This window comes from Oncorhynchus nerka, linkage group LG6 (assembly GCF_034236695.1).
Source record: "Oncorhynchus nerka isolate Pitt River linkage group LG6, Oner_Uvic_2.0, whole genome shotgun sequence".
NCBI lineage: Eukaryota > Metazoa > Chordata > Actinopteri > Salmoniformes > Salmonidae > Oncorhynchus > Oncorhynchus nerka.
In genome coordinates, this window is record NC_088401.1 from 83,076,800 (window position 1) to 83,103,490 (window position 26,691).

The 26,691-nt window shown below is 44.0% G+C and overlaps 1 protein-coding gene across 2 annotated transcripts in view; it reads right to left on the reverse strand.

The window, feature by feature from the left end:
* LOC115116885 (glycine receptor subunit alphaZ1-like) overlaps nt 1–26,691 on the reverse strand; it is a 91,664-nt gene that overhangs the window by 52,224 nt on the left and 12,749 nt on the right. For both annotated transcript variants that reach the window (XM_065019953.1, XM_065019952.1), the window contains exons 3-4: nt 10,777–10,803; nt 10,167–10,205 (exon numbers count right to left, since the gene is read on the reverse strand). In XM_065019953.1, the coding sequence (XP_064876025.1) occupies nt 10,167–10,205; nt 10,777–10,803 (66 nt within the window). The remainder of the gene's footprint in view (nt 1–10,166; nt 10,206–10,776; nt 10,804–26,691) is intronic.

The following is a 26,691-nucleotide window of genomic DNA, read 5'->3' on the forward strand; positions in this document are numbered from 1 at the left end:
GCAACCTTGGTTAGCACGCGCTGCGCCCGGCCCACCACAGGAGTCGCTGGTGCGCGATGAGACAAGGACATCCCTAACGACCAATCCCTCCCTAACCCGGACGACGCTAGGCCAATTGTGCGTCGCCCCACGGACCTCCCGGTCATGGCCGGTTACGACAGAGCCTGGGCGCGAACCCAGAGTCTCTGATGGCACAGCTGGCGCTGCAGTACAGCGCCCTTAACCACTGCGCCACCCGGGAGGCCCATTTCAATCAAATTTTAATTGGACTGTGCAACATGACAAATGGTCTTACAAACCTCACCTATACATTCTCCTACCATGCATCACATCCACTGCTTTAACAGTGTGCACTTACAAGGATAAACTTTTCTGAGCTGGCTGGCATTCAGGAAGAGGCTTTAAGGAGAAATGGAATGGCATCCCTGACAGGTTCGATGCGGGTGGGGGGGTCCTCTCAATGTGTCATTATTTAGATGGAATGTATTTGAATTCAGTGGCCCTGAAGCTGCATATAGTGGGCAGCTAGCTAGCTGGGTGGAGGCCCTGAAGCTACATATAGTGGGCAGCTAGCTAGCTGGGTGGAGGCCCTGAAGCTGCATATAGTGGGCAGCTAGCTAGCTGGGTGGAGGCCCTGAAGCTGCATATAGTGGGCAGCTAGCTAGCTGGGTGGAGGCCCTGAAGCTACATATAGTGGGCAGCTAGCTAGCTGGGTGGAGGCCCTGAAGCTACATATAGTGGGCAGCTAGCTAGCTGGGTGGAGGCCCTGAAGCTACATATAGTGGGCAGCTAGCTAGCTGGGTGGAGGCCCTGAAGCTACATATAGTGGGCAGCTAGCTAGCTGGGTGGAGGCCCTGAAGCTACATATAGTGGGCAGCTAGCTAGCTGGGTGGAGGCCCTGAAGCTGCATATAGTGGGCAGCTAGCTAGCTGGGTGGAGGCCCTGAAGCTACATATAGTGGGCAGCTAGCTAGCTGGGTGGAGGCCCTGAAGCTACATATAGTGGGCAGCTAGCTAGCTGGGTGGAGGCCCTGAAGCTGCATATAGTGGGCAGCTAGCTAGCTGGGTGGAGGCCCTGAAGCTACATATAGTGGGCAGCTAGCTAGCTGGGTGGAGGCCCTGAAGCTACATATAGTGGGCAGCTAGCTAGCTGGGTGGAGGCCCTGAAGCTACATATAGTGGGCAGCTAGCTAGCTGGGTGGAGGCCCTGAAGCTACATATAGTGGGTAGCTAGCTAGCTGGATGGAGGCCCTGAAGCTGCATATAGTGGGTAGCTAGCTAGCTGGGTGGAGGCCCTGAAGCTGCATATAGTGGGTAGCTAGCTAGCTGGGTGGAGGCCCTGAAGCTACATATAGTGGGCAGCTAGCTAGCTGGGTGGAGGCCCTGAAGCTACATATATTGGGCAGCTAGCTAGCTGGGTGGAGGCCCTGAAGCTACATATAGTGGGCAGCTAGCTAGCTGGATAGAGGCCCTGAAGCTGCATATAGTGGGCAGCTAGCTAGCTGGGTGGAGGCCCTGAAGCTGCATATAGTGGGCAGCTAGCTAGCTGGGTGGAGGCCCTGAAGCTGCATATAGTGGGCAGCTAGCTAGCTGGGTGGAGGCCCTGAAGCTACATATAGTGGGCAGCTAGCTAGCTGGGTGGAGGCCCTGAAGCTACATATAGTGGGCAGCTAGCTAGCTGGGTGGAGGCCCTGAAGCTGCATATAGTGGGCAGCTAGCTAGCTGGGTGGAGGCCCTGAAGCTGCATATAGTGGGCAGCTAGCTAGCTGGGTGGAGGCCCTGAAGCTACATATAGTGGGCAGCTAGCTAGCTGGGTGGAGGCCCTGAAGCTACATATAGTGGGCAGCTAGCTAGCTGGGTGGAGGCCCTGAAGCTACATATAGTGGGCAGCTAGCTAGCTGGGTGGAGGCCCTGAAGCTACATATAGTGGGCAGCTAGCTAGCTGGGTGGAGGCCCTGAAGCTACATATAGTGGGCAGCTAGCTAGCTGGGTGGAGGCCCTGAAGCTGCATATAGTGGGCAGCTAGCTAGCTGGGTGGAGGCCCTGAAGCTACATATAGTGGGCAGCTAGCTAGCTGGGTGGAGGCCCTGAAGCTACATATAGTGGGCAGCTAGCTAGCTGGGTGGAGGCCCTGAAGCTGCATATAGTGGGCAGCTAGCTAGCTGGGTGGAGGCCCTGAAGCTACATATAGTGGGCAGCTAGCTAGCTGGGTGGAGGCCCTGAAGCTACATATAGTGGGCAGCTAGCTAGCTGGGTGGAGGCCCTGAAGCTACATATAGTGGGTAGCTAGCTAGCTGGATGGAGGCCCTGAAGCTGCATATAGTGGGTAGCTAGCTAGCTGGGTGGAGGCCCTGAAGCTACATATAGTGGGCAGCTAGCTAGCTGGGTGGAGGCCCTGAAGCTACATATATTGGGCAGCTAGCTAGCTGGGTGGAGGCCCTGAAGCTACATATAGTGGGCAGCTAGCTAGCTGGATAGAGGCCCTGAAGCTGCATATAGTGGGCAGCTAGCTAGCTGGGTGGAGGCCCTGAAGCTGCATATAGTGGGCAGCTAGCTAGCTGGGTGGAGGCCCTGAAGCTGCATATAGTGGGCAGCTAGCTAGCTGGATAGAGGCCCTGAAGCTACATATAGTGGGCAGCTAGCTAGCTGGGTGGAGGCCCTGAAGCTACATATAGTGGGCAGCTAGCTAGCTGGGTGGAGGCCCTGAAGCTACATATAGTGGGCAGCTAGCTAGCTGGGTGGAGGCCCTGAAGCTACATATAGTGGGTAGCTAGCTAGCTGGATGGAGGCCCTGAAGCTGCATATAGTGGGTAGCTAGCTAGCTGGGTGGAGGCCCTGAAGCTACATATAGTGGGCAGCTAGCTAGCTGGGTGGAGGCCCTGAAGCTACATATATTGGGCAGCTAGCTAGCTGGGTGGAGGCCCTGAAGCTACATATAGTGGGCAGCTAGCTAGCTGGATAGAGGCCCTGAAGCTGCATATAGTGGGCAGCTAGCTAGCTGGGTGGAGGCCCTGAAGCTGCATATAGTGGGCAGCTAGCTAGCTGGGTGGAGGCCCTGAAGCTGCATATAGTGGGCAGCTAGCTAGCTGGATAGAGGCCCTGAAGCTACATATAGTGGGCAGCTAGCTAGCTGGGTGGAGGCCCTGAAGCTACATATAGTGGGCAGCTAGCTAGCTGGGTGGAGGCCCTGAAGCTACATATAGTGGGCAGCTAGCTAGCTGGGTGGAGGCCCTGAAGCTACATATAGTGGGCAGCTAGCTGGGTGGAGGCCCTGAAGCTGCATATAGTGGGCAGCTAGCTAGCTGGGTGGAGGCCCTGAAGCTACATATAGTGGGCAGCTAGCTGGGTGGAGGCCCTGAAGCTGCATATAGTGGGCAGCTAGCTAGCTGGGTGGAGGCCCTGAAGCTACATATAGTGGGCAGCTAGCTGGGTGGAGGCCCTGAAGCTACATATAGTGGGCAGCTAGCTAGCTGGGTGGAGGCCCTGAAGCTACATATAGTGGGCAGCTAGCTAGCTGGATAGAGGCCCTGAAGCTACATATAGTGGGCAGCTAGCTAGCTGGGTGGAGGCCCTGAAGCTACATATAGTGGGCAGCTAGCTAGCTGGGTGGAGGCCCTGAAGCTACATATAGTGGGCAGCTAGCTAGCTGGGTGGAGGCCCTGAAGCTACATATAGTGGGCAGCTAGCTAGCTGGGTGGAGGCCCTGAAGCTACATATAGTGGGCAGCTAGCTAGCTGGGTGGAGGCCCTGAAGCTACATATAGTGGGCAGCTAGCTAGCTGGATAGAGGCCCTGAAGCTACATATAGTGGGCAGCTAGCTAGCTGGGTGGAGGCCCTGAAGCTACATATAGTGGGCAGCTAGCTAGCTGGGTGGAGGCCCTGAAGCTACATATAGTGGGCAGCTAGCTAGCTGGATAGAGGCCCTGAAGCTACATATAGTGGGCAGCTAGCTAGCTGGGTGGAGGCCCTGAAGCTACATATAGTGGGCAGCTAGCTAGCTGGGTGGAGGCCCTGAAGCTACATATAGTGGGCAGCTAGCTGGGTGGAGGCCCTGAAGCTGCATATAGTGGGCAGCTAGCTAGCTGGGTGGAGGCCCTGAAGCTACATATAGTGGGCAGCTAGCTGGGTGGAGGCCCTGAAGCTACATATAGTGGGCAGCTAGCTAGCTGGGTGGAGGCCCTGAAGCTACATATAGTGGGCAGCTAGCTAGCTGGATAGAGGCCCTGAAGCTACATATAGTGGGCAGCTAGCTAGCTGGGTGGAGGCCCTGAAGCTACATATAGTGGGCAGCTAGCTAGCTGGGTGGAGGCCCTGAAGCTACATATAGTGGGCAGCTAGCTAGCTGGGTGGAGGCCCTGAAGCTACATATAGTGGGCAGCTAGCTAGCTGGGTGGAGGCCCTGAAGCTACATATAGTGGGCAGCTAGCTAGCTGAATGGAGGTCCTGAAGCTGCATATAGTGGGCAGCTAGCTAGCTGGATGGAGGCCCTGAAGCTGCATATATTGGGCAGCTAGCTAGCTGGGTGGAGGCCCTGAAGCTGCATATAGTGGGCAGCTAGCTAGCTGGGTGGAGGCCCTGAAGCTGCATATAGTGGGCAGCTAGCTAGCTGGGTGGAGGCCCTGAAGCTACATATAGTGGGCAGCTAGCTAGCTGGGTGGAGGCCCTGAAGCTGCATATAGTGGGCAGCTAGCTAGCTGGGTGGAGGCCCTGAAGCTACATATAGTGGGCAGCTAGCTAGCTGGGTGGAGGCCCTGAAGCTGCATATATTGGGCAGCTAGCTAGCTGGGTGGAGGCCCTGAAGCTGCATATATTGGGCAGCTAGCTAGCTGGGTGGAGGCCCTGAAGCTGCATATAGTGGGCAGCTAGCTAGCTGGGTGGAGGCCCTGAAGCTACATATAGTGGGCAGCTAGCTAGCTGGGTGGAGGCCCTGAAGCTGCATATATTGGGCAGCTAGCTAGCTGGGTGGAGGCCCTGAAGCTGCATATAGTGGGCAGCTAGCTAGCTGGGTGGAGGCCCTGAAGCTGCATATAGTGGGCAGCTAGCTAGCTGGGTGGAGGCCCTGAAGCTACATATAGTGGGCAGCTAGCTAGCTGGGTGGAGGCCCTGAAGCTGCATATATTGGGCAGCTAGCTAGCAGCTAGCTGGGTGGAGGCCCTGAAGCTACATATAGTGGGCAGCTAGCTAGCTGGGTGGAGGCCCTGAAGCTGCATATAGTGGGCAGCTAGCTAGCTGGGTGGAGGCCCTGAAGCTGCATATAGTGGGCAGCTAGCTAGCTGGGTGGAGGCCCTGAAGCTGCATATAGTGGGCAGCTAGCTAGCTGGGTGGAGGCCCTGAAGCTACATATAGTGGGCAGCTAGCTAGCTGGGTGGAGGCCCTGAAGCTACATATAGTGGGCAGCTAGCTAGCTGGGTGGAGGCCCTGAAGCTACATATAGTGGGCAGCTAGCTAGCTGGGTGGAGGCCCTGAAGCTACATATAGTGGGCAGCTAGCTAGCTGGGTGGAGGCCCTGAAGCTACATATAGTGGGCAGCTAGCTAGCTGGGTGGAGGCCCTGCTAAGTGGGCAGCTAGCATGGGTGGAGGCCCTAAGCTGCATGGGCAGCTAGCTAGCTGGGTGGAGGCCCTGAAGCTGCATATATTGGGCAGCTAGCTAGCTGGGTGGAGGCCCTGAAGCTGCATATATTGGGCAGCTAGCTAGCTGGGTGGAGGCCCTGAAGCTACATATAGTGGGCAGCTAGCTAGCTGGGTGGAGGCCCTGAAGCTGCATATATTGGGCAGCTAGCTAGCTGGGTGGAGGCCCTGAAGCTACATATAGTGGGCAGCTAGCTAGCTGGGTGGAGGCCCTGAAGCTGCATATATTGGGCAGCTAGCTAGCTGGGTGGAGGCCCTGAAGCTACATATAGTGGGCAGCTAGCTAGCTGGGTGGAGGCCCTGAAGCTGCATATAGTGGGCAGCTAGCTAGCTGGGTGGAGGCCCTGAAGCTACATATAGTGGGCAGCTAGCTAGCTGGGTGGAGGCCCTGAAGCTACATATAGTGGGCAGCTAGCTAGCTGAATGGAGGTCCTGAAGCTGCATATATTGGGCAGCTAGCTAGCTGGGTGGAGGCCCTGAAGCTACATATAGTGGGCAGCTAGCTAGCTGGATGGAGGCCCTGAAGCTGCATGTAGTGGGTAGCTAGCTAGCTGGATAGAGGCCCTGAAGCTGCATGTAGTGGGTAGCTAGCTAGCTGGGTGGAGGCCCTGAAGCTACATATAGTGGGCAGCTAGCTAGCTGGATAGAGGCCCTGAAGCTGCATGTAGTGGGTAGCTAGCTAGCTGGATAGAGGCCCTGAAGCTGCATATAGTGGGCAGCTAGCTAGTTGGATGGAGGCCCTGAAGCTGCATGTAGTGGGTAGCTAGCTAGATGGATAGAGGCCCTGAAGCTGCATGTAGTGGGTAGCTAGCTAGCTGGATAGAGGCCCTGAAGCTGCATATAGTGGGCAGCTAGCTAGTTGGGTGGGTGGAGGCCCTGAAGCTGCATATGGTGGGCAGCTAGCTAGCTGGGTGGAGGCCCTCGGGATACCGAACGCAGAACAGTTGACTAGGGTATTATTCTAGTGGATTACAGAGAGAGAGAGAGAGAGAGAGGAGAGAGAGAGAGAGGAGAGAGAGAGAGAGGAGAGAGAGAAGATAAGAGAGAGAGGAGAGAAGAGAGAGAGCGAAAGAGAGAGAGAGAGAAGAGAAGCGAGAGAGAGAGTGAGAGAGAAGAGAGAGAGAGAGGAGAAGAGAGAGAGAGAGAGGGAGAGATTCATCCCAAATGGCACCCTATTCCATATATAGTCCACTACTTTTCACCAGGGCCCATAGGGCTCTGGTCAAAAGTAGTGCACTATATAGGGAATAGGGTGCCATTTGAAACGTGGCACAAGAGCGAGGTGTACTGCATGGAGCTGGTAGAGAGTGTGACGGAAGGCATAAAATGGATCAGTCAATGATTTTAGCAGACGTCGTGACGTTCCCTCTTTGCTTAGTGTTTTAATCATCTTGAGAGTGAAAACAAGAGTGTGGGGGAGGTTAGGGGCACCATGATACTGAGCACCGCTGTATCAGTCATCGGCTGAAGCAATCAACTGAGTACGGGCAAGCACTCTGTCGAGAGGGCAAATCAAATGAAGCTGTGGTCATTCCGGCTGATATTGGACTCGTGGACTGGTGATATTGAACTGGCTCTAATGGTTTTTAGTATCAGTGATGTCACATACTAACCAGACAGGGACCAATGCACTCTATGCCACAGTATCAATCTGCTTCAGTTGAATATTTCCAACCATTTTGACATCGAACAACAGTAATTAACTGTGGGCTATAACTACCAGACCTGGGTTCAAATACTATTTCAAATATCTCAATTACTTTTACATACAAATTCACGTATATTTTATTTTAATGTGTTTTGGAAACACACTGGGAAAGTATTTGAAAATACTCAAATACACTGACTCAAATACACGCCCAGGCATGTGATATGGTGAAACAGGGCCTTCTAAACTGATCATGTGATGTGATATGGTGAAACAGGGCCTTCTAAACTGATCATGTGATGTGATATGGTGAAACAGGGCATTCTAAACTGATCATGTGATGTGATATGGTGAAACAGGGTCTTCTAAACCGATCATGTGATGTGATATGGTGAAACAGGGCCTTCTAAACCGATCATGTGATGTGATATGGTGAAACAGGGCCTTCTAAACCGATCATGTGATGTGATATGGTGAAACAGGGCATTCTAAACTGATCATGTGATCTGATATGGTGAAACAGGGCCTTCTAAACTGATCATGTGATGTGATATGGTGAAACAGGGCATTCTAAACTGATCATGTGATCTGATATGGTGAAACAGGGCCTTCTAAACTGATCATGTGATGTGATATGGTGAAACAGGGCATTCTAAACTGATCATGTGATCTGATATGGTGAAACAGGGCCTTCTAAACTGATCATGTGATGTGATATGGTGAAACAGGGCATCACAGTTTTTTTTACTGTTGTTTTTATTTCTTTACTTACCTATTGTTCACCTAATACCGTTAGAGCCTGTAAGTAAGCAAGCGTTTCACTGCATTCGGCATTCGACAAATGAACTTTGATTTGATGACACAGGTACACCTTGTCCTGGGACAATAAAAGGCCACTCTAAAATGTGCAGTTTTGTCACACAACACAGTGACACAGATGTTTGAAGGAGCGTGCAATTGGCATGCTGATGGCAGAAATGTCTACCAGAGCTTATGCCAGAGAATGTAATGTTAATGTCTCCACCATAAGCCTCCTCCAACATCGTTTTAGAGAATTTGGCAGTACGTCCAACCGGTCTCACAACCACAGACCACCTGTAATCACGCCAGGCCAGGACCTCCACATCCGTCTGAGACCAGCCACGGACAGCTGATGAAACTGAAGAGTATTTCTGTCTGTAATAAAACCCTTTATTTGGGAAAAACTCATTCTGATTGGCTGAGCCTGGCTCCCAAGTGGGTGGGCCTATGCCCTCCCAGACCCACCCATGGCTTCGCCCTGCCCAGTCATATGAAATCCAAAGATTAGGGCCAAATGAATTTATTTTCAAAATGACTGATTTCCTTATAAAGATGAACTGTAACTCAGTAAAATCGATGAAATTGTTGCATGTTGCGTTTATATTTCTGTTCAGTATAGTTCTGGATAAAATCATGTTTTCTTGGTTGGTGTATATGGAGTCAATCACTAGCATTGAATTGAATTGGGAAACAACAATAAGAGTATACACACTCTATTAAATCCATAGCTAGCTATGGATGAAAACATTGTTTCCTTGGTTGGTGTGTATAGCAGGAGAGGAGAGTAGATCAGTTGAACTGAACGGCTGAAATCTGGCATCCTCTGTGTTAAACAGCTTTAAATCCTGGACTGTCTGTTGACTGTAGTAGAATCACACACACGCACACACACACAAACACAAACACACACACGTGTGCACACACACGCACACACACACGCACACACACACACAAACACGCACACACACGCACAAACACACACACACGCACAAACACACACACACACACACACATGCACACACGCACGCACACGTGTGCACACACACACACACATTTTGTAGATCAAAGTCATTCTGCTTCCAGTAATGCTGTCCATATTGCATATTTAAAAGAATGAATCATGGATACAGCCCTTTTACAATTTCCCATATTCATACAATATTCATAAAAGTTGCACAAAAAAAAGAAGATTATGTTTAAAAACAGAAGAATTTAAATACAGTTGATGTTGTTAAATATACAGAGGGCTTCATTTCAATTAAACAAAATAAATGAATGCATTCCATGATTGTTGCTTTTCAACCTCAGCAAGAATCTCTCTAATTAATTCTAATTACGACACAGACACAACGTTTCAGCCCAAAAGCCAGACGGACTACTAATAATCCCTGTCATGTACAGCAGGTCATCTCCTGTTAGGAGGAAAACAGATCAAGTAGCCATTTAGGTCTTTTAGGTTGTGAATGAAGGGAGTAGTGGGCCAGAAACAGATGGACAGATTCTCACGGGTCATCAGGTTCTGTCTGTTTGTAGCACCAGCTATCTCTTTACTTACAACCATGACAATAGGATCATATCTCCACTTCTCTCCAAATCAGAATATAATACACCTGTATCATAAAACCTTAACAGCAAAGTTTATCATCTGGGAAAAAGCTTGTTGTTTTTTTACCCGAGAAGTAACATTTTCCTGTGCAACTTTCAAATTTGTTTTCACACTTTTTACCGTCCAGAACAACAATTACAAGTAAAAAAAAGACAGAAGAAACCACGGCAACATAAATTGCAAACAAAAAGGCTTGAAATATTAGACTAATGTTTTGAGGTAATTTCTTAATTGCCAGCTCTTCGACAATAATCTCTTAGGAAACAATCTGAAGACATACTATCGGCAGACTGATACACCTCACAGCATGATGCATTAACAGTAAATACACGTATCTCCTTGAAGACGACACCTTCAATGTGCCTGGTTTTATTGATTTTTTCTCTCTTTTTTTTTTCTTGCTTTAAAAGTGAAGATTGCCTGAGTGGCGTTGAGAGAGAGTGACTTGCATACTTTATTCCGTGATGAATGAAAAGAAAATACCTTTCTTGTGAGAAGCTTCTGTTTTGGGGCCTTGTGGGTCTAATAACAACAAAAAAAGATAATGATTAAAACACAACATATTCTAACAGCAAGTACTCACATTGTTTTTCTCAATGCGGAAAACAACAATAAAAAACACATCTAGTATCACAACTTGCCAACACTTCAGAACTTATACAGGTAAGTGTGCGGCAAGGAAAGGAAGGAAACATTGTGGTGGCCAAAATACTGAAGGCAATAGCAGGAAGGAGGGATGCACAAGTTTGTGTTGGAGAACGTCATAGCGGGTCGGGCAGGAGAGGAGGCGATGCAGAGATGAGAGGAGGGGTAGAGCAGGGGTGCAAGGCATAGTTCTTCACGGGAGGCAGAAGGTGAGGTTAGCAAAATGCACTAAGATGAAAAACATCAGACAAAGGAAAGATGCATAGACTACATGTTAAACTGGCTTCGCTTAGATCTGCTTGCATCATTTGGCTTTAAATGCTTACATTTTCTTATCAAGCAACTAGTAAGTGTTTCAAACAAATTTTCTAATAAATGGGATATAATTTTTTTTAAATTATTATTTTTTTTTTTAGATTTTATTAATCTAAAAAAAATATATTTTTACCTCTTCCACTCGGGGGGACCCCTGCAACTGAGCAGCAAAATTGGTGCAACACAAGAGAACAGGAACAGGAAGTGTACTTAGTGGACGAAGTGATATAAAACACAAAGGCTCACACACAGAAGTGAGTAATTCATTGTTTTACAGTACCTGGGCCTTTTCCAGTTATTCCGGAAATGACCTTTTTTTTTATAAATTGCCATGACTGAAGTTGACCATGCATCATTTCAAACCTGGTTGGCTTTTTACCAATCCAGTACAACAAACCAGCTTGTTACAATTCAAGATAGAAGAATTAGTCCCCATATTGCACTTATTTGGTAAGCATATCAAATAAATAAGGCATGCAAAAGATAACACCAAATACCTGATAATAACCTTAATATTTCCACCTGTTCAATCTCACCTTTTACATCCAAAGGCTGTTAATGATAAGGTACTGTACATAACAAATACATTAACACAAACATACATTTCAGTAATTGTGTCAGTCATAATTCAGATCTTAATCAGTTCAATAGAAAGTTTGCTCCTTCCCAGATGACATTTGCTGCTCATTTGACATACTGCCGGGGTTCATTCCTAACTCCTCTCTCCTGTCGACACAGAGGAAGTATCATTCCACAGTACATAGTGAATGTCTTTGTCTCAACGAAGATGGTGTGTTGATACTTTTTGTCTTTGTGCTTCGGAGGCGCATCGAATATGTAAACCAGGCGACATGCAGCCCCGCCTACTTTTCCTTATACCTGACAAGTGTCAACGATGAGAGATGGCGACTGCACAGAGCTGAAGTCTTTGTGGGGATATTTTAATCTATCAACGTCAGGAGAAAAGGAAATGGTTCTTTAAGATAGATGGAAAGTATTCTGCATGACCATGAACTGTTTCAAACTCTATAATCTGACCTGGATCCAGTGGGGGTTATTTTTCTTCCTCTTGTTGTTACACTCTGCACACAAGGCAATCCCTATTGTGTCAACCTAAGCTTGGGTTTATCCTCTGTGCCAAGGATCTATATGAGATCTGAAAACCTGATCCAAACACTAAACCACCAACTTGTTTTCTTTCTTCCAAGCTTGCAATCTCCTATTGGCTAATTACTAATTAATTAACTAATAATTACTAGCAGTGTGTAAAATCTATTCACCATGATTTGCAGAGAGGTACAGGCTTTGTTCAACATTTTAAAAAAAATAGTGAATAATCAGCTATAAGAAAGCACATTCGAGTTTTAGAATGAATCCATCTGGGCCTGGTAGCATCTCAGTCACGCACCGTTTCACAAAAGGACACATCTCGAAAGGCGACAGTTAAAAACGTCTAGCAGGGAAAATAAAAACATTTGCTTGGGGTCTTGAATTATCTTGTCAGAGTAAACAATTATATGGCAACTTTAATGTCACACTCAAGTGTGATCACCGTTTTCCCACTTCCCAGTATCAAAAAAGAAATGACCCAAATGACAGGAAGTGACAATAGCCTTCATGACACCATCTCCTCTCCTCCTCGCAGTACTATTAGAGAAGCTTCAGTGACCAGACGGAAAGATACAGCATCCGAGTCAACCATTCAACCATTCTCACATTCATTAAATTCGTCGCCAAACCCACTGGCTCCATGTCATCTACAAGACCCTGCTAGGTAAAGTCCCCCCTTATCTCAGCTCGCTGGTCACCATAGCAGCACCCACCTGTAGCAAGCGCTCCAGCAGGTATATCTCTCTAGTCACCCCCAAAACCAATTCTTTCTTTGGCCGCCTCTCCTTCCAGTTCTCTGCTGCCAATGACTGGAACGAACTACAAAAATCTCTGAAACTGGAAACACTTGTCTCCCTCACTAGCTTTAAGCACCAACTGTCAGAGCATCTTACAGATTACTGCACCTGTACATAGCCCACCTATAATTTAGCCCAAACAACTACCTCTTTCCCAACTGTATTTAATTTATTTATTTATTTTGCTCCTTTGCACCCCATTATTTTTATTTCTACTTTGCACATTCTTCCATTGCAAAACTACCATTCCAGTGTTTTACTTGCTATATTGTATTTACTTTGCCACCATGGCCTTTTTTGCCTTTACCTCCCTTCTCACCTAATTTGCTCACATTGTATATAGACTTGTTTATACTGTATTATTGACTGTATGTTTGTTTTACTCCATGTGTAACTCTGTGTTGTGGTATGTGTCGAACTGCTTTGCTTTATCTTGGCCAGGTCGCAATTGTAAATGAGAACTTGTTCTCAACTTGCCTACCTGGTTAAATAAAGGTGAAATAAATAAAAAATAAAAATGAGAAAGTGTTAATGTTTGACATCGCGCTGAATAACAATATCAAGGGCAAACTCCCAACAATAGGGGTTTAGTATAATCTTTGATATTATTTGATATTATCTCATTCAAATGAATAGAATAAAGCTACTGTTTATTTATTTTGAAAGGTATTTCTCATTTGTTTACATGTACAGTAGACTCATACTAAAAACAGATTTTTACAAAGTACTACAGTAGTGGATGGTTGGATACTACAACTATCTGTCCTGTCCTGCTGTCCTGTCCTGTTCTATCCTGTCCTGTCCTGCTGTCCTGTTCTATCCTGTCCTGTTCTATCCTGTCCTATCATGTATATGCTGTCCTATCCTATCATGTCCTGTCCTATTCTGTCCTGCTGTCCTATCCTGTCCTGTCCTATCCTATCATGTTCTATCCTGTCCTGTCCTGCTGTCCTGTTCTGTCCTGCTGTCCTGTCCTGTTCTATCCTGTCCTGCTATACTATCCTGTTCTATCCTATCCTGACCTATCCTGTCCTATCCTGTCCTATCATGTCCTATCATGTCATATCCTGTCCTATCTTGTCGTATCCTGTCATGTCATGTCCTGTCCTATCCTGTTCTGCTATCCTATCCTATCATATCCAGTCCTGTCCAATCCTGTACTGCTGTCCTATCATGTCCTATTATGTCCTGTCCTATCCCATCCTGTCCTGCTGTCCTATCCTGTGGATGCTGTCTTATCCTGTCCTATCCTATTCTGTCCTATCCTATAAAATGTATGTAGTTCTGTCCTTGAGCTGTTCTTGTCTAATGATGTTCTGTATTATGTCATTCTGTATTATGTTTCATGTTTTGTGTTGGACCCCAGGAAGAGTAACTGCTGCTTCTGCAACAGCTAATGGGGATCCTAATAAAATACCAAATACCTATCCTGTCATGCTGTCCTATCCTATCCTGTCCTATTCTCTCCTGCTGTCCTATCCTATCCTGTCCTGTCCTATCCTGTCCTATTCTCTCCTGCTGTCCTATCCTATCCTATCCTGTCCTCCTGTCCTATCCTATCCTGCTGTCCTATCCTATCCTGTCCTATCCTGTCCTATTCTGTCCTGCTGTCCTGTCCTATCCTGTGTATGCTGTCCGGTCCTATCCTGTCCTATCCTATCCTGTGTATGCTGTCCTATCCTATCCCGTCCTATCTCCTCCTGTCCTATCCTGTCCTATCCTGTCCTATCCTGTCCTATACTATCATGTCCTGTCTTATCCTGTCATATAATGCTGTCCTGTCCTATCAAATCAAATCAAATGTATTTATATAGCCCTTAGTACTTCAGCTGATATCTCAAAGTGCTGTACAGAAACCCAGCCTAAAACCCCAAACAGTAAGTAATGCAGGTGTAGAAGCACCGTGGCTAGGAAAAGCTCCCAAGAAAGGCCAAAACCTAGGAAGAAACCTAGAGAGGAACCAGGCTATGAGGGGTGGCCAGTCCTCTTCTGGCTGTGCCGGGTGGAGATTATAACAGAACATGGTCAAGATATGTTCAAATGTTCATACATGACCAGCATGGTCAAATAATAATAATCACAGGCAGAACAGTTGAAACTGGAGCAGCAGCACGGCCAGGTAGACTGGGGACAGCAAGGAGTCATCATGCCAGGTAGTCATCATGCCTGTCCTTTCCTATCCTGTCCTGCTGTCCTATACTATACTATCATGTCCCGTCTTATCCTGTCATATCCTGCTGTCCTATCCTGTCCTGCTGTCCTATCCTGTCCTATACTATACTATCATGTCCTGTCTTATCCTGTCATATCCTGCTGTCCTATCCTGTCCTATCCTGTCCTGCCCTCTAACAGTGGGCTGACTGCTACATTATCCATTCAATTTTCTGCTGTGTCCTTGCAATTCTGCCTCTCCGTAGACTTTGAAACATGATCAATACTTTTGTCATAACTCTGGGGAGAGTCACCCCTGCAATGATGTTAAACGTCTACTCCCAGGGCAATATAGCAGTTCAGTCCGAATGTTTAGACCCTAGAGAATCCATTACCACGGCAAGCATCCAGAGTAACTCTTGACTATTCTCGGGACCTAAAATGTCTTCTCGTTCACCAAAACATAGTGAATTAACTCAAATCATTCAATTTACATAGATTGTTTTAAGAAGAAGGCAGAGTAAAGTTTCAATGTCAGTACGTAAACGCAGTTAATGGTTGGTGTGTGTGTTATATCTGGGAACGTAACTCTGGTTGGGGATTGTTCTTTAATGAACCCACACAGTACAATAAAGAACCCTTGTCCATTCCTTTAACATTCCTGAAGTAGTCAGCAGATCAGTCCTGGAGGTTCCCTGTTGCCATGCGTATATGAACACAGCAGCATCTGAACACTGCCCCCTCCCCCCTCTCTCATTAGGGTATTCCATTAATCCTATTAGTTACCCATTAAACAAGTGCTGATAACACCAAATGAACGCCAAGCTCCACCAGCTAATAATATTTCATCTCCCCAGTCAGGTAGGTTGAAACAAAAAGAGAATGAAAAGAAGAAGAGGTAGAACAGAGAGAGAGAGAGAGAGACTCTGTGCGTAAGGAAAAAGAAGCCAGAAGCCAGAAACAGCAAACATATGGCAGCAAGGACTGTATATTTACAGATGTTGACTTGTCTCGCAAAAATTCAGAAGCAAGGTGACACAGCTAGTTCATTGTGAAAGCGTTTGGTTACACTGATCATCACTGTGATGTGACATGGCAGGCTTTCAAGGAAGGAAGCTGCTTGGGAGAAAGAGGAGAGAGCAGAGAGGACTAAGTGACTGACTGACTGTCTGACTGACTGTCTGCCTGTCTGACTGGCTGTCTGACTAGCTGACTGACTGGCTCACTGTCTGACTGGCTGACCGACTGGACTGACTGACCGACTGACTGACTGTCTGAATGGACTGGCTGACTGACTGGCTGACTGAATGGACTGGCTGACTGACTGGCTCACTGTCTGACTGGCTCACTGGCTGTCTGACTGTCTGTCTGATTGTCTGAATGGCTGACTGGCTGAATAGACTGACTGACTGTCTGACTGTCTGAATGGACTGGCTGACTGACTGGCTGACTGAATGGACTGGCTGACTGACTGGCTCACTGTCTGACTGGCTCACTGGCTGTCTGACTGACTGTCTGTCTGATTGTCTGAATGGCTGACTGGCTGAATAGACTGACTGACTGTCTGAATGGACTGGCTGACTGACTGGCTGACTGAATGGACTGGCTGACTGACTGGCTCACTGGCTGTCTGACTGACTGTCTGTCTGATTGTCTGATTGTCTGACTGGCTGAATAGACTGACTGACTGTCTGACTTGCTGACTGTCTGACTGGAAATCTGACTGACTGACTGTCTGACTGTCTGTCTGACTGACTGACTGGCTGTCTGATTGGCTGACTGTATGACTGGTTGACTGACTGTCTGTCTGTCTGATTGGCTGACTGATTGACAGTCTGATTGACTGACTGACTGACTGATTGTCTGACTGGCTGACTGACTGGCTGACTGAATGGACTGGCTGACTGACTGGCTCACTGTCTGACTGGCTCACTGGCTGTCTGACTGACTGTCTGTCTGATTGTCTGAATGGCTGACTGGCTGAATAGACTGACTGACTGTCTGAATGGACTGGCTGACTGACTGGCTGACTGAATGGACTGGCTGACTGACTGGCTCACTGGCTGTCTGACTGACTGTCTGTCTGATTGTCTGACTGGCTGAATAGACTGACTGACTGTCTGACTTGCTGACTGTCTGACTGGAAATCTGACTTACTGACTGTCTGACTGTCTGTCTGACTGACTGACTGGCTGGCTACCTGGCTGTCTGATTGGCTGACTGTATGACTGGTTGACTGACTGTCTGTCTGTCTGATTGGCTGACTGATTGACAGTCTGATTGACTGACTGTCTGACTGGCTGAATAGACTGACTAACTGTCTGACTGGCTGAATAGACTGACTGACTGTCTGATTGGCTGACTGTATGACTGGCTGATTGGCTGTCTGACTGACTGACTGACTGACTGACTGACTGACTGAATGTCTGAATGGACTGACTGACTAACTGGCTGCCTGGCTGTCTGATTGGCTGACTGTCTGACTGGCTGACTGGCTATCAGACTGGCTAACTGGCTGATTGACTTTCTGATTGACTGGCTGACTGTCTGTCTGAATGGACTGATTGGCTGCCTGGCTGTCTGATTGGCTGACTGTATGACTCTATGACTGGCTGACTGTCTGATTGGCTGTCTGACTATCTGAATAGACTGACTGACTGACTGGCTGACTGACTGGCTGACTGTCTGATTGGCTGACCGACTGGACTGACTGACTGTCTGAATGGACTGGCTGACTGACTGGCTGACTGAATGGACTGGCTGACTGACTGGCTCACTGTCTGACTGGCTCACTGGCTGTCTGACTGACTGTCTGACTGACTGACTGGCTGGCTACCTGGCTGTCTGATTGGCTGACTGTATGACTGGCTGATTGGCTGTCTGACTGACTGACTGACTGACTGACTGACTGAATGTCTGAATGGACTGACTGACTATGACTGACTCTATGACTCTATGACTGGCTGACTGTCTGATTGGCTGTCTGACTATCTGAATAGACTGACTGACTGACTGGCTGACTGACTGGCTGACTGGCTGACTGTCTGATTGGCTGACCGACTGGACTGACTGACCGACTGACTGACTGTCTGAATGGACTGGCTGACTGACTGGCTGACTGAATGGACTGGCTGACTGACTGGCTCACTGTCTGACTGGCTCACTGGCTGTCTGACTGACTGTCTGTCTGATTGTCTGAATGGCTGACTGGCTGAATAGACTGACTGACTGTCTGACTGTCTGAATGGACTGGCTGACTGACTGGCTGACTGAATGGACTGGCTGACTGACTGGCTCACTGTCTGACTGGCTCACTGGCTGTCTGATTGACTGTCTGTCTGATTGTCTGAATGGCTGACTGGCTGAATAGACTGACTGACTGTCTGACTGTCTGAATGGACTGGCTGACTGACTGGCTGACTGAATGGACTGGCTGACTGACTGGCTCACTGTCTGACTGGCTCACTGGCTGTCTGACTGACTGTCTGTCTGATTGTCTGAATGGCTGACTGGCTGAATAGACTGACTGACTGTCTGAATGGACTGGCTGACTGACTGGCTGACTGAATGGACTGGCTGACTGACTGGCTCACTGGCTGACTGGCTGGCTACCTGGCTGTCTGATTGGCTGACTGTATGACTGGTTGACTGACTGTCTGTCTGTCTGATTGGCTGACTGATTGACAGTCTGATTGACTGACTGACTGACTGATTGTCTGACTGGCTGAATAGACTGACTAACTGTCTGACTGGCTGAATAGACTGACTGACTGTCTGATTGGCTGACTGTATGACTGGCTGATTGGCTGTCTGACTGACTGACTGACTGACTGACTGAATGTCTGAATGGACTGACTGACTAACTGGCTGCCTGGCTGTCTGATTGGCTGACTGTATGACTGACTGATTGACTGTCTGATTGGATTGACTGACTGTCTGAATGGACTGACTGTCTGAGTAGACTGACTGTCTGACTGGCTATCAGACTGGCTAACTGGCTGATTGACTTTCTGATTGACTGGCTGCCTGGCTGTCTGACTGGCTGACTGTCTGATTGGCTGTCTGACTATCTGAATAGACTGACTGACTGACTGGCTGACTGACTGGCTGACTGTCTGACTGGTTGACTGACTGTCTGACTGACTGTCTGATTGGCTGTCTGACTGTCTGATTGGCTGACTGATTGACAGTCTGATTGACTGACTGACTGATTGTCTGACTGGCTGAATAGACTGACTGTCTGATTGGCTGTCTGACTGACTGACTGAATGTCTGAATGGACTGACTGACTAACTGGCTGCCTGGCTGTCTGATTGGCTGACTGTATGACTAGATGACTGACTGATTGACTGTCTGATTGGATTGACTGACTGTCTGACTGGTTGACTGGCTGTCTGACTGACTGTCTGTCTGATTGTCTGACTGGCTGAATAGACTGACTGACTGTCTGACTGTCTGAATGGTCTGACTGACTAACTGACTGGAAATCTGACTGACTGTCTGACTGTCTGTCTGACTGGCTGACTGTCTGAATGGACTGACTGACTGGCTGGCTACCTGGCTGTCTGATTGGCTGACTGTATGACTGGTTGACTGACTGTCTGACTGACTGTCTGATTGGCTGTCTGACTGTCTGATTGGCTGACTGATTGACAGTCTGATTGACTGACTGACTGACTGTCTGAATGGACTGACTGACTGACTGTCTGACTGGCTGAATGCACTGGCTGACTGATTGACTGACTTTCTGATTGACTGACTGAATGGACTGACTGGCTGTCTGAATGGACTGACTGACTGTATGACTGGCTGACTGACTGACGGACTGTCTGAATAGACTGACTGAATGCACTGGCTGACTGACTGGCTGACTGAATGGACTGGCTGACTGACTGGCTCACTGTCTGTCTGACTGGCTCACTGGCTGTCTGACTGGCTCACTGGCTGTCTGATTGTCTGACTGGCTGAATAGACTGACTGACTAACTGACTGGAATTCTGACTGACTGTCTGACTGGCTGTCTGACTGGCTGACTGTCTGGCTGGCTACCTGGCTGTCTGATTGGCTGACTGTATGACTGGTTGACTGACTGACTGTCTGATTGGCTGTCTGACTGTCTGATTGGCTGACTGATTGACAGTCTGATTGACTGACTGACTGTCTGAATGGACTGACTGACTGACTGTCTGACTGACTGGCTGTCTGAATGGACTGACTGACTGATTGGCTGATTGTCTGACTGGCTGACTGACTGTCTGATTGGCTGTCTGTCTGTCTGATTGGCTGTCTGACTGTATGACTGGTTGACTGATTGACTGTCTGTTTGACTGACTGTGATTGGACTGACTGACTGTCTGAATGGACTGACGGACTGTCTGACTGGCTGTCTGATTGGCTGTCTGACTGTATGACTGTAAGACTGTATGTCGGACTATCTTAACCTTCTTAGCCGATGTTAGAGATTGAACGTTAAAGTGTAATGAATTAAATATAAAAAATAAAGTCATAGACCATACATGGGAGGTCCCAAATGTGTCAGAAGGATATTTCATATTTTCCATTCCAATAGAGATCCTGCTAAATCAATTAGAAGGCTTCCCCACAGTGAGTCCCAGTCATGATCAGCATAATTTCCTCTCATGCCAGCACATTCGTAGTTTCATGCAATTCTCTACTCTTTCTCTCCCTGTTTTTCACTCTTGCTGTGCCTCCACATTAGCAGAGGTGGTGGTAGATTGAGGAGGTGTGCTCCGTTGTTAGACCTACAGAGAACCTTCTAACGTTCTAATGTTCTAAAGAATGGCTTCTAACATTCTAACATTCTAATGTTCTAAAAATGCCTTCTAACGTTGTAACATTCTAATGTTATAAAGAATGGCTTCTAACGTTCTAACATTCTAATGTTATAAAGAATGGCTTCTAACGTTCTAACATTCTAATGTTATAAAGAATGGCTTCTAACGTTCTAACATTCTAATGTTATAAAAATGCCTTCTAACGTTCTAACATTCTAATGTTCTAAAAATGCCTTCTAACGTTCTAACATTCTAATGTTCTAAAAATGCCTTCTAACGTTGTAACATTCTAATGTTCTAAAAATGCCTTCTAACGTTCTAACATTCTAATGTTCTAAAAATGCCTTCTAACGTTGTAATATTCTAATGTTATAAAGAATGGCTTCTAACGTTCTAACATTCTAATGTTATAAAGAATGGCTTCTAACGTTCTAACATTCTAATGTTATAAAGAATGCCTTCTAACGTTCTAACATTCTAATGTTATAAAGAATGGCTTCTAACGTTGTAACATTCTAATGTTATAAAGAATGGCTTCTAACGTTCTAACATTCTAATGTTCTAAAAATGCCTTCTAACGTTGTAATATTCTAATGTTATAAAGAATGGCTTCTAACGTTGTAATATTCTAATGTTATAAAGAATGGCTTCTAACGTTCTAACATTCTAATGTTATAAAGAATGGCTTCTAACGTTCTAACATTCTAATGTTATAAAGAATGGCTTCTAACGTTCTAACATTCTAATGTTATAAAGAATGGCTTCTAACGTTCTAACATTCTAATGTTCTAAAAATGCCTTCTAACGTTGTAATATTCTAATGTTATAAAGAATGGCTTCTAACGTTGTAATATTCTAATGTTATAAAGAATGGCTTCTAACGTTGTAATATTCTAATGTTATAAAGAATGGCTTCTAACGTTGTAATATTCTAATGTTATAAAGAATGGCTTCTAACGTTCTAACATTCTAATGTTCTAAAAATGCCTTCTAACGTTGTAATATTCTAATGTTATAAAGAATGGCTTCTAACGTTGTAATATTCTAATGTTATAAAGAATGGCTTCTAACGTTGTAACATTCTAATGTTATAAAGAATGGCTTCTAACGTTCTAACATTCTAATGTTCTAAAAATGCCTTCTAACGTTGTAACATTCTAATGTTATAAAGAATGGCTTCTAACGTTCTAACATTCTAATGTTATAAAGAATGGCTTCTAACGTTGTAACATTCTAATGTTATAAAGAATGGCTTCTAACGTTCTAACATTCTAATGTTATAAAGAATGGCTTCTAACGTTCTAACATTCTAATGTTATAAAAATGCCTTCTAAAGTTCTAACATTCTAATGTTCTAAAAATGCCTTCTAACGTTCTAACATTCTAATGTTATAAAGAATGGCTTCAAACGTTCTAACATTCTAATGTTCTAAAAATGCCTTCTAACGTTGTAATATTCTAATGTTATAAAGAATGGCTTCTAACGTTCTAACATTCTAATGTTCTAAAAATGCCTTCTAACGTTGTAACATTCTAATGTTCTAAAAATGCCTTCTAACGTTGTAACATTCTAATGTTATAAAGAATGCCTTCTAACGTTGTAACATTCTAATGTTCTAAAAATGCCTTCTAACGTTGTAACATTCTAATGTTATAAAGAATGGCTTCTAACGTTGTAATATTCTAATGTTATAAAGAATGGCTTCTAACGTTGTAATATTCTAATGTTATAAAGAATGGCTTCTAACGTTGTAACATTCTAATGTTATAAAGAATGGCTTCTAACGTTGTAACATTCTAATGTTATAAAGAATGGCTTCTAACGTTGTAACATTCTAATGTTATAAAAATGCCTTCTAACGTTGTAACATTCTAATGTTCTAAAAATGCCTTCTAACGTTGTAACATTCTAATGTTATAAAGAATGGCTTCTAACGTTGTAACATTCTAATGTTCTAAAAATGCCTTCTAACGTTGTAACATTCTAATGTTATAAAGAATGGCTTCTAACGTTGTAACATTCTAATGTTCTAAAAATGCCTTCTAACGTTGTAACATTCTAATGTTATAAAGAATGGCTTCTAACGTTGTAACATTCTAATGTTATAAAGAATGGCTTCTAACGTTGTAACATTCTAATGTTATAAAAATGCCTTCTAACGTTGTAACATTCTAATGTTCTAAAAATGCCTTCTAACGTTGTAACATTCTAATGTTATAAAGAATGGCTTCTAACGTTGTAACATTCTAATGTTATAAAGAATGGCTTCTAACGTTGTAACATTCTAATGTTATAAAGAATGGCTTCTAACGTTGTAACATTCTAATGTTATAAAGAATGGCTTCTAACGTTGTAACATTCTAATGTTATAAAGAATGGCTTCTAACGTTGTAACATTCTAATGTTATAAAGAATGGCTTCTAACGTTGTAACATTCTAATGTTATAAAAATGCCTTCTAACGTTGTAACATTCTAATGTTCTAAAAATGCCTTCTAACGTTGTAACATTCTAATGTTATAAAGAATGGCTTCTAACGTTGTAACATTCTAATGTTCTAAAAATGCCTTCTAACGTTGTAACATTCTAATGTTATAAAGAATGGCTTCTAACGTTGTAACATTCTAATGTTCTAAAAATGCCTTCTAACATTCTAATGTTGTAACATTCTAATGTTATAAAGAATGGCTTCTAACGTTGTAACATTCTGTTATAAAATGCCTTCTAACATTCAATGTTATAAAGAATGGCTTCTAACGTTGTAACATTCTAATGTTATAAAAATGTTAACGTAAATTCTAATGTTAAAAGAATGCCTTCTAACGTTGTAACATTCTAATGTTATAAAGAATGGCTTCTAACGTTGTAACATTCTAATGTTATAAAGAATGGCTTCTAACGTTGTAACATTCTAATGTTATAAAGAATGGCTTCTAACGTTGTAACATTCTAATGTTATAAAGAATGGCTTCTAACGTTGTAACATTCTAATGTTATAAAGAATGGCTTCTAACGTTGTAACATTCTAATGTTATAAAGAATGGCTTCTAACGTTGTAACATTCTAATGTTATAAAGAATGGCTTCTAACGTTGTAACATTCTAATGTTATAAAGAATGGCTTCTAACGTTGTAACATTCTAATGTTATAAAGAATGGCTTCTAACGTTGTAACATTCTAATGTTATAAAGAATGGCTTCTAACGTTTCTAACAAAGAATGGCTTCTAACGTTGTAACATTCTAATGTTATAAAGAATGGCTTCTAACGTTGTAACATTCTAATGTTATAAAGAATGGCTTCTAACGTTCTAACATTCTAATGTTATAAAGAATGGCTTCTAACGTTCTAACATTCTAATGTTCTAAAAATGCCTTCTAACGTTGTAACATTCTAATGTTCTAAAAATGCCTTCTAACGTTCTAACATTCTAATGTTCTAAAAATGCCTTCTAACGTTGTAACATTCTAATGTTCTAAAAATGCCTTCTAACGTTCTAACATTCTAATGTTCTAAAAATGCCTTCTAACGTTGTAACATTCTAATGTTATAAAGAATGGCTTCTAACGTTGTAACATTCTAATGTTCTAAAAATGCCTTCTAACGTTGTAACATTCTAATGTTATAAAGAATGGCTTCTAACGTTGTAACATTCTAATGTTCTAAAAATGCCTTCTAACGTTGTAACATTCTAATGTTCTAAAAATGCCTTCTAACGTTGTAACATTCTAATGTTATAAAGAATGGCTTCTAACGTTCTAACATTCTAATGTTCTAAAAATGCCTTCTAACGTTGTAACATTCTAATGTTATAAAGAATGGCTTCTAACGTTGTAACATTCTAATGTTATAAAGAATGGCTTCTAACGTTGTAACATTCTAATGTTATAAAGAATGGCTTCTAACGTTGTAACATTCTAATGTTATAAAGAATGGCTTCTAACGTTGTAACATTCTAATGTTATAAAGAATGGCTTCTAACGTTGTAACATTCTAATGTTCTAAAAATGCCTTCTAACGTTGTAACATTCTAATGTTCTAAAAATGCCTTCTAACGTTGTAACATTCTAATGTTATAAAGAATGGCTTCTAACGTTGTAACATTCTAATGTTCTAAAAATGCCTTCTAACGTTGTAACATTCTAATGTTCTAAAAATGCCTTCTAACGTTCTAACATTCTAATGTTCTAAAAATGCCTTCTAACGTTGTAACATTCTAATGTTCTAAAAATGCCTTCTAACGTTGTAACATTCTAATGTTCTAAAAATGCCTTCTAACGTTCTAACATTCTAATGTTCTAAAAATGCCTTCTAACGTTGTAACATTCTAATGTTATAAAGAATGGCTTCTAACGTTGTAATATTCTAATGTTATAAAGAATGGCTTCTAACGTTCTAATGTTCTAAAGAATGCCTTCTAATGTTCTGATGTTCTAAAGAATGCCTTCTAATGTTTTAATGTTCTAAAGAATGCCTTCTAATGTTTTAATGTTCTAAAGAATGCCTTCTAATGTTCTAAAGAATGCCTTCTAATGTTCTGATGTTCTAAAGAATGCCTTCTAACGTTTGAATGTTCTAAAGAATGCCTTCTAATGTTCTAAAGAATGCCTTAATGTTCTAAAGAATGCCTTCTAATGTTCTAAAGAATGCCTTCTAATGTTCTAAAGAATGCCTTCTAATGTTCTAAAGAATGCCTTCTAACGTTTGAATGTTCTAAAGAATGCCTTCTAATGTTCTAAAGAATGCATTCTAATGTTCTAAAGAAGGCCTTCTAATGTTCTAAAGAAGGCCTTCTAACGTTTGAATGTTCTAAAGAATGCCTTCTAACATTCTAACATTCTAATTTTCTAAAGAATGGCTTCTAACGTTGTAACATTCTAATTTTCTAAAGAATGCCTTCTAACGTTCTAATGTTCTAATGTTGTAAAGAATGTGTTCTAACGTTCAACATTCTTATGTTCTAAAGAAGGCCTTCTAACGTTCTAATGTTCTAAAGAATGCCTCTGCAGTTCTACAATTCTATAAACAATATTTTTGCCATTCTAATTCTCGAAAGAACATAGCAGTTCAAACGTTCCATTGTGTTTACTGAATATCTTATAAACGACCCCCCATCATTCTCGGAGCTCTGACTAAAGATGTTTCTTAGTCTTTGAACAGACGTTCATTATTAAGAAATGACCTGCCAGCCTGTTTATTTCATGAATGGGATTCATGTGTTTGGCTGGCAGGGATGGGAGAAGGACTGCTTGAATGAGTGAGTCTACCACTCACACTACAATAGAGTGTTGACCTGACAGCCATGACTAACCTCTGAATCTATCTCACATTGTTCCATCCCATGACAATAGGCCTTTCGCCTCACACTAGTCATATGATTAACATTATACATTACGTAAAGTCATGGATTTTCCCTTAATATGCAAAGACATTTTTACATTAGAATACTGTTAGCTTTCATTGGAGTTTTTAGCAAATATCTGACCCTATTTACTCACCAGCATGAAAACTGCTATTGTGCTTTTTGTATGAAAGCACTTTACAAGCCCACTGAGGCTGAGCGGATCCTGTAGTGAGCACTTTCTCTGGGCAGTGTACTATAACGGTGATGTAGTAGGTTTAGCTGAAAGCAGAACTCTACAGGTCAGACAAGCCAGTGCATCCTATAATCCGTCACAATGTCATCAATGTTTCCATTGTGAATTGAGACGTCGGCTCGAAAAAATAACATTCAATACATTCATACAAAGCCTCTGTACATAAAACAGTTTAGACAGCAAAGCCTCTGTACATAAAACAGTTTAGACAGCAAAGCCTCTGTACATAAAACAGTTTAGACAGCAAAGCCTCTGTACATAAAACAGTTTAGACAGCAAAGCCTCTGTACATAAAACAGTTTAGACAGCAAAGCCTCTGTACATAAAACAGTTTAGACAGCAAAGCCTCTGTACATAAAACAGTTTAGACAGCAAAGCCTCTGTACATAAAACAGTTTAGACAGCAAAGCCTCTGTACATAAAACAGTTTAGACAGCAAAGCCTCTGTACATAAAACAGTTTAGACAGCAAAGCCTCTGTACATAAAACAGTTTAGACAGCAAAGCCTCTGTACATAAAACAGTTTAGACAGCAAAGCCTCTGTACATAAAACAGTTTAGACAGCAAAGCCTCTGTACATAAAACAGTTTAGACAGCAA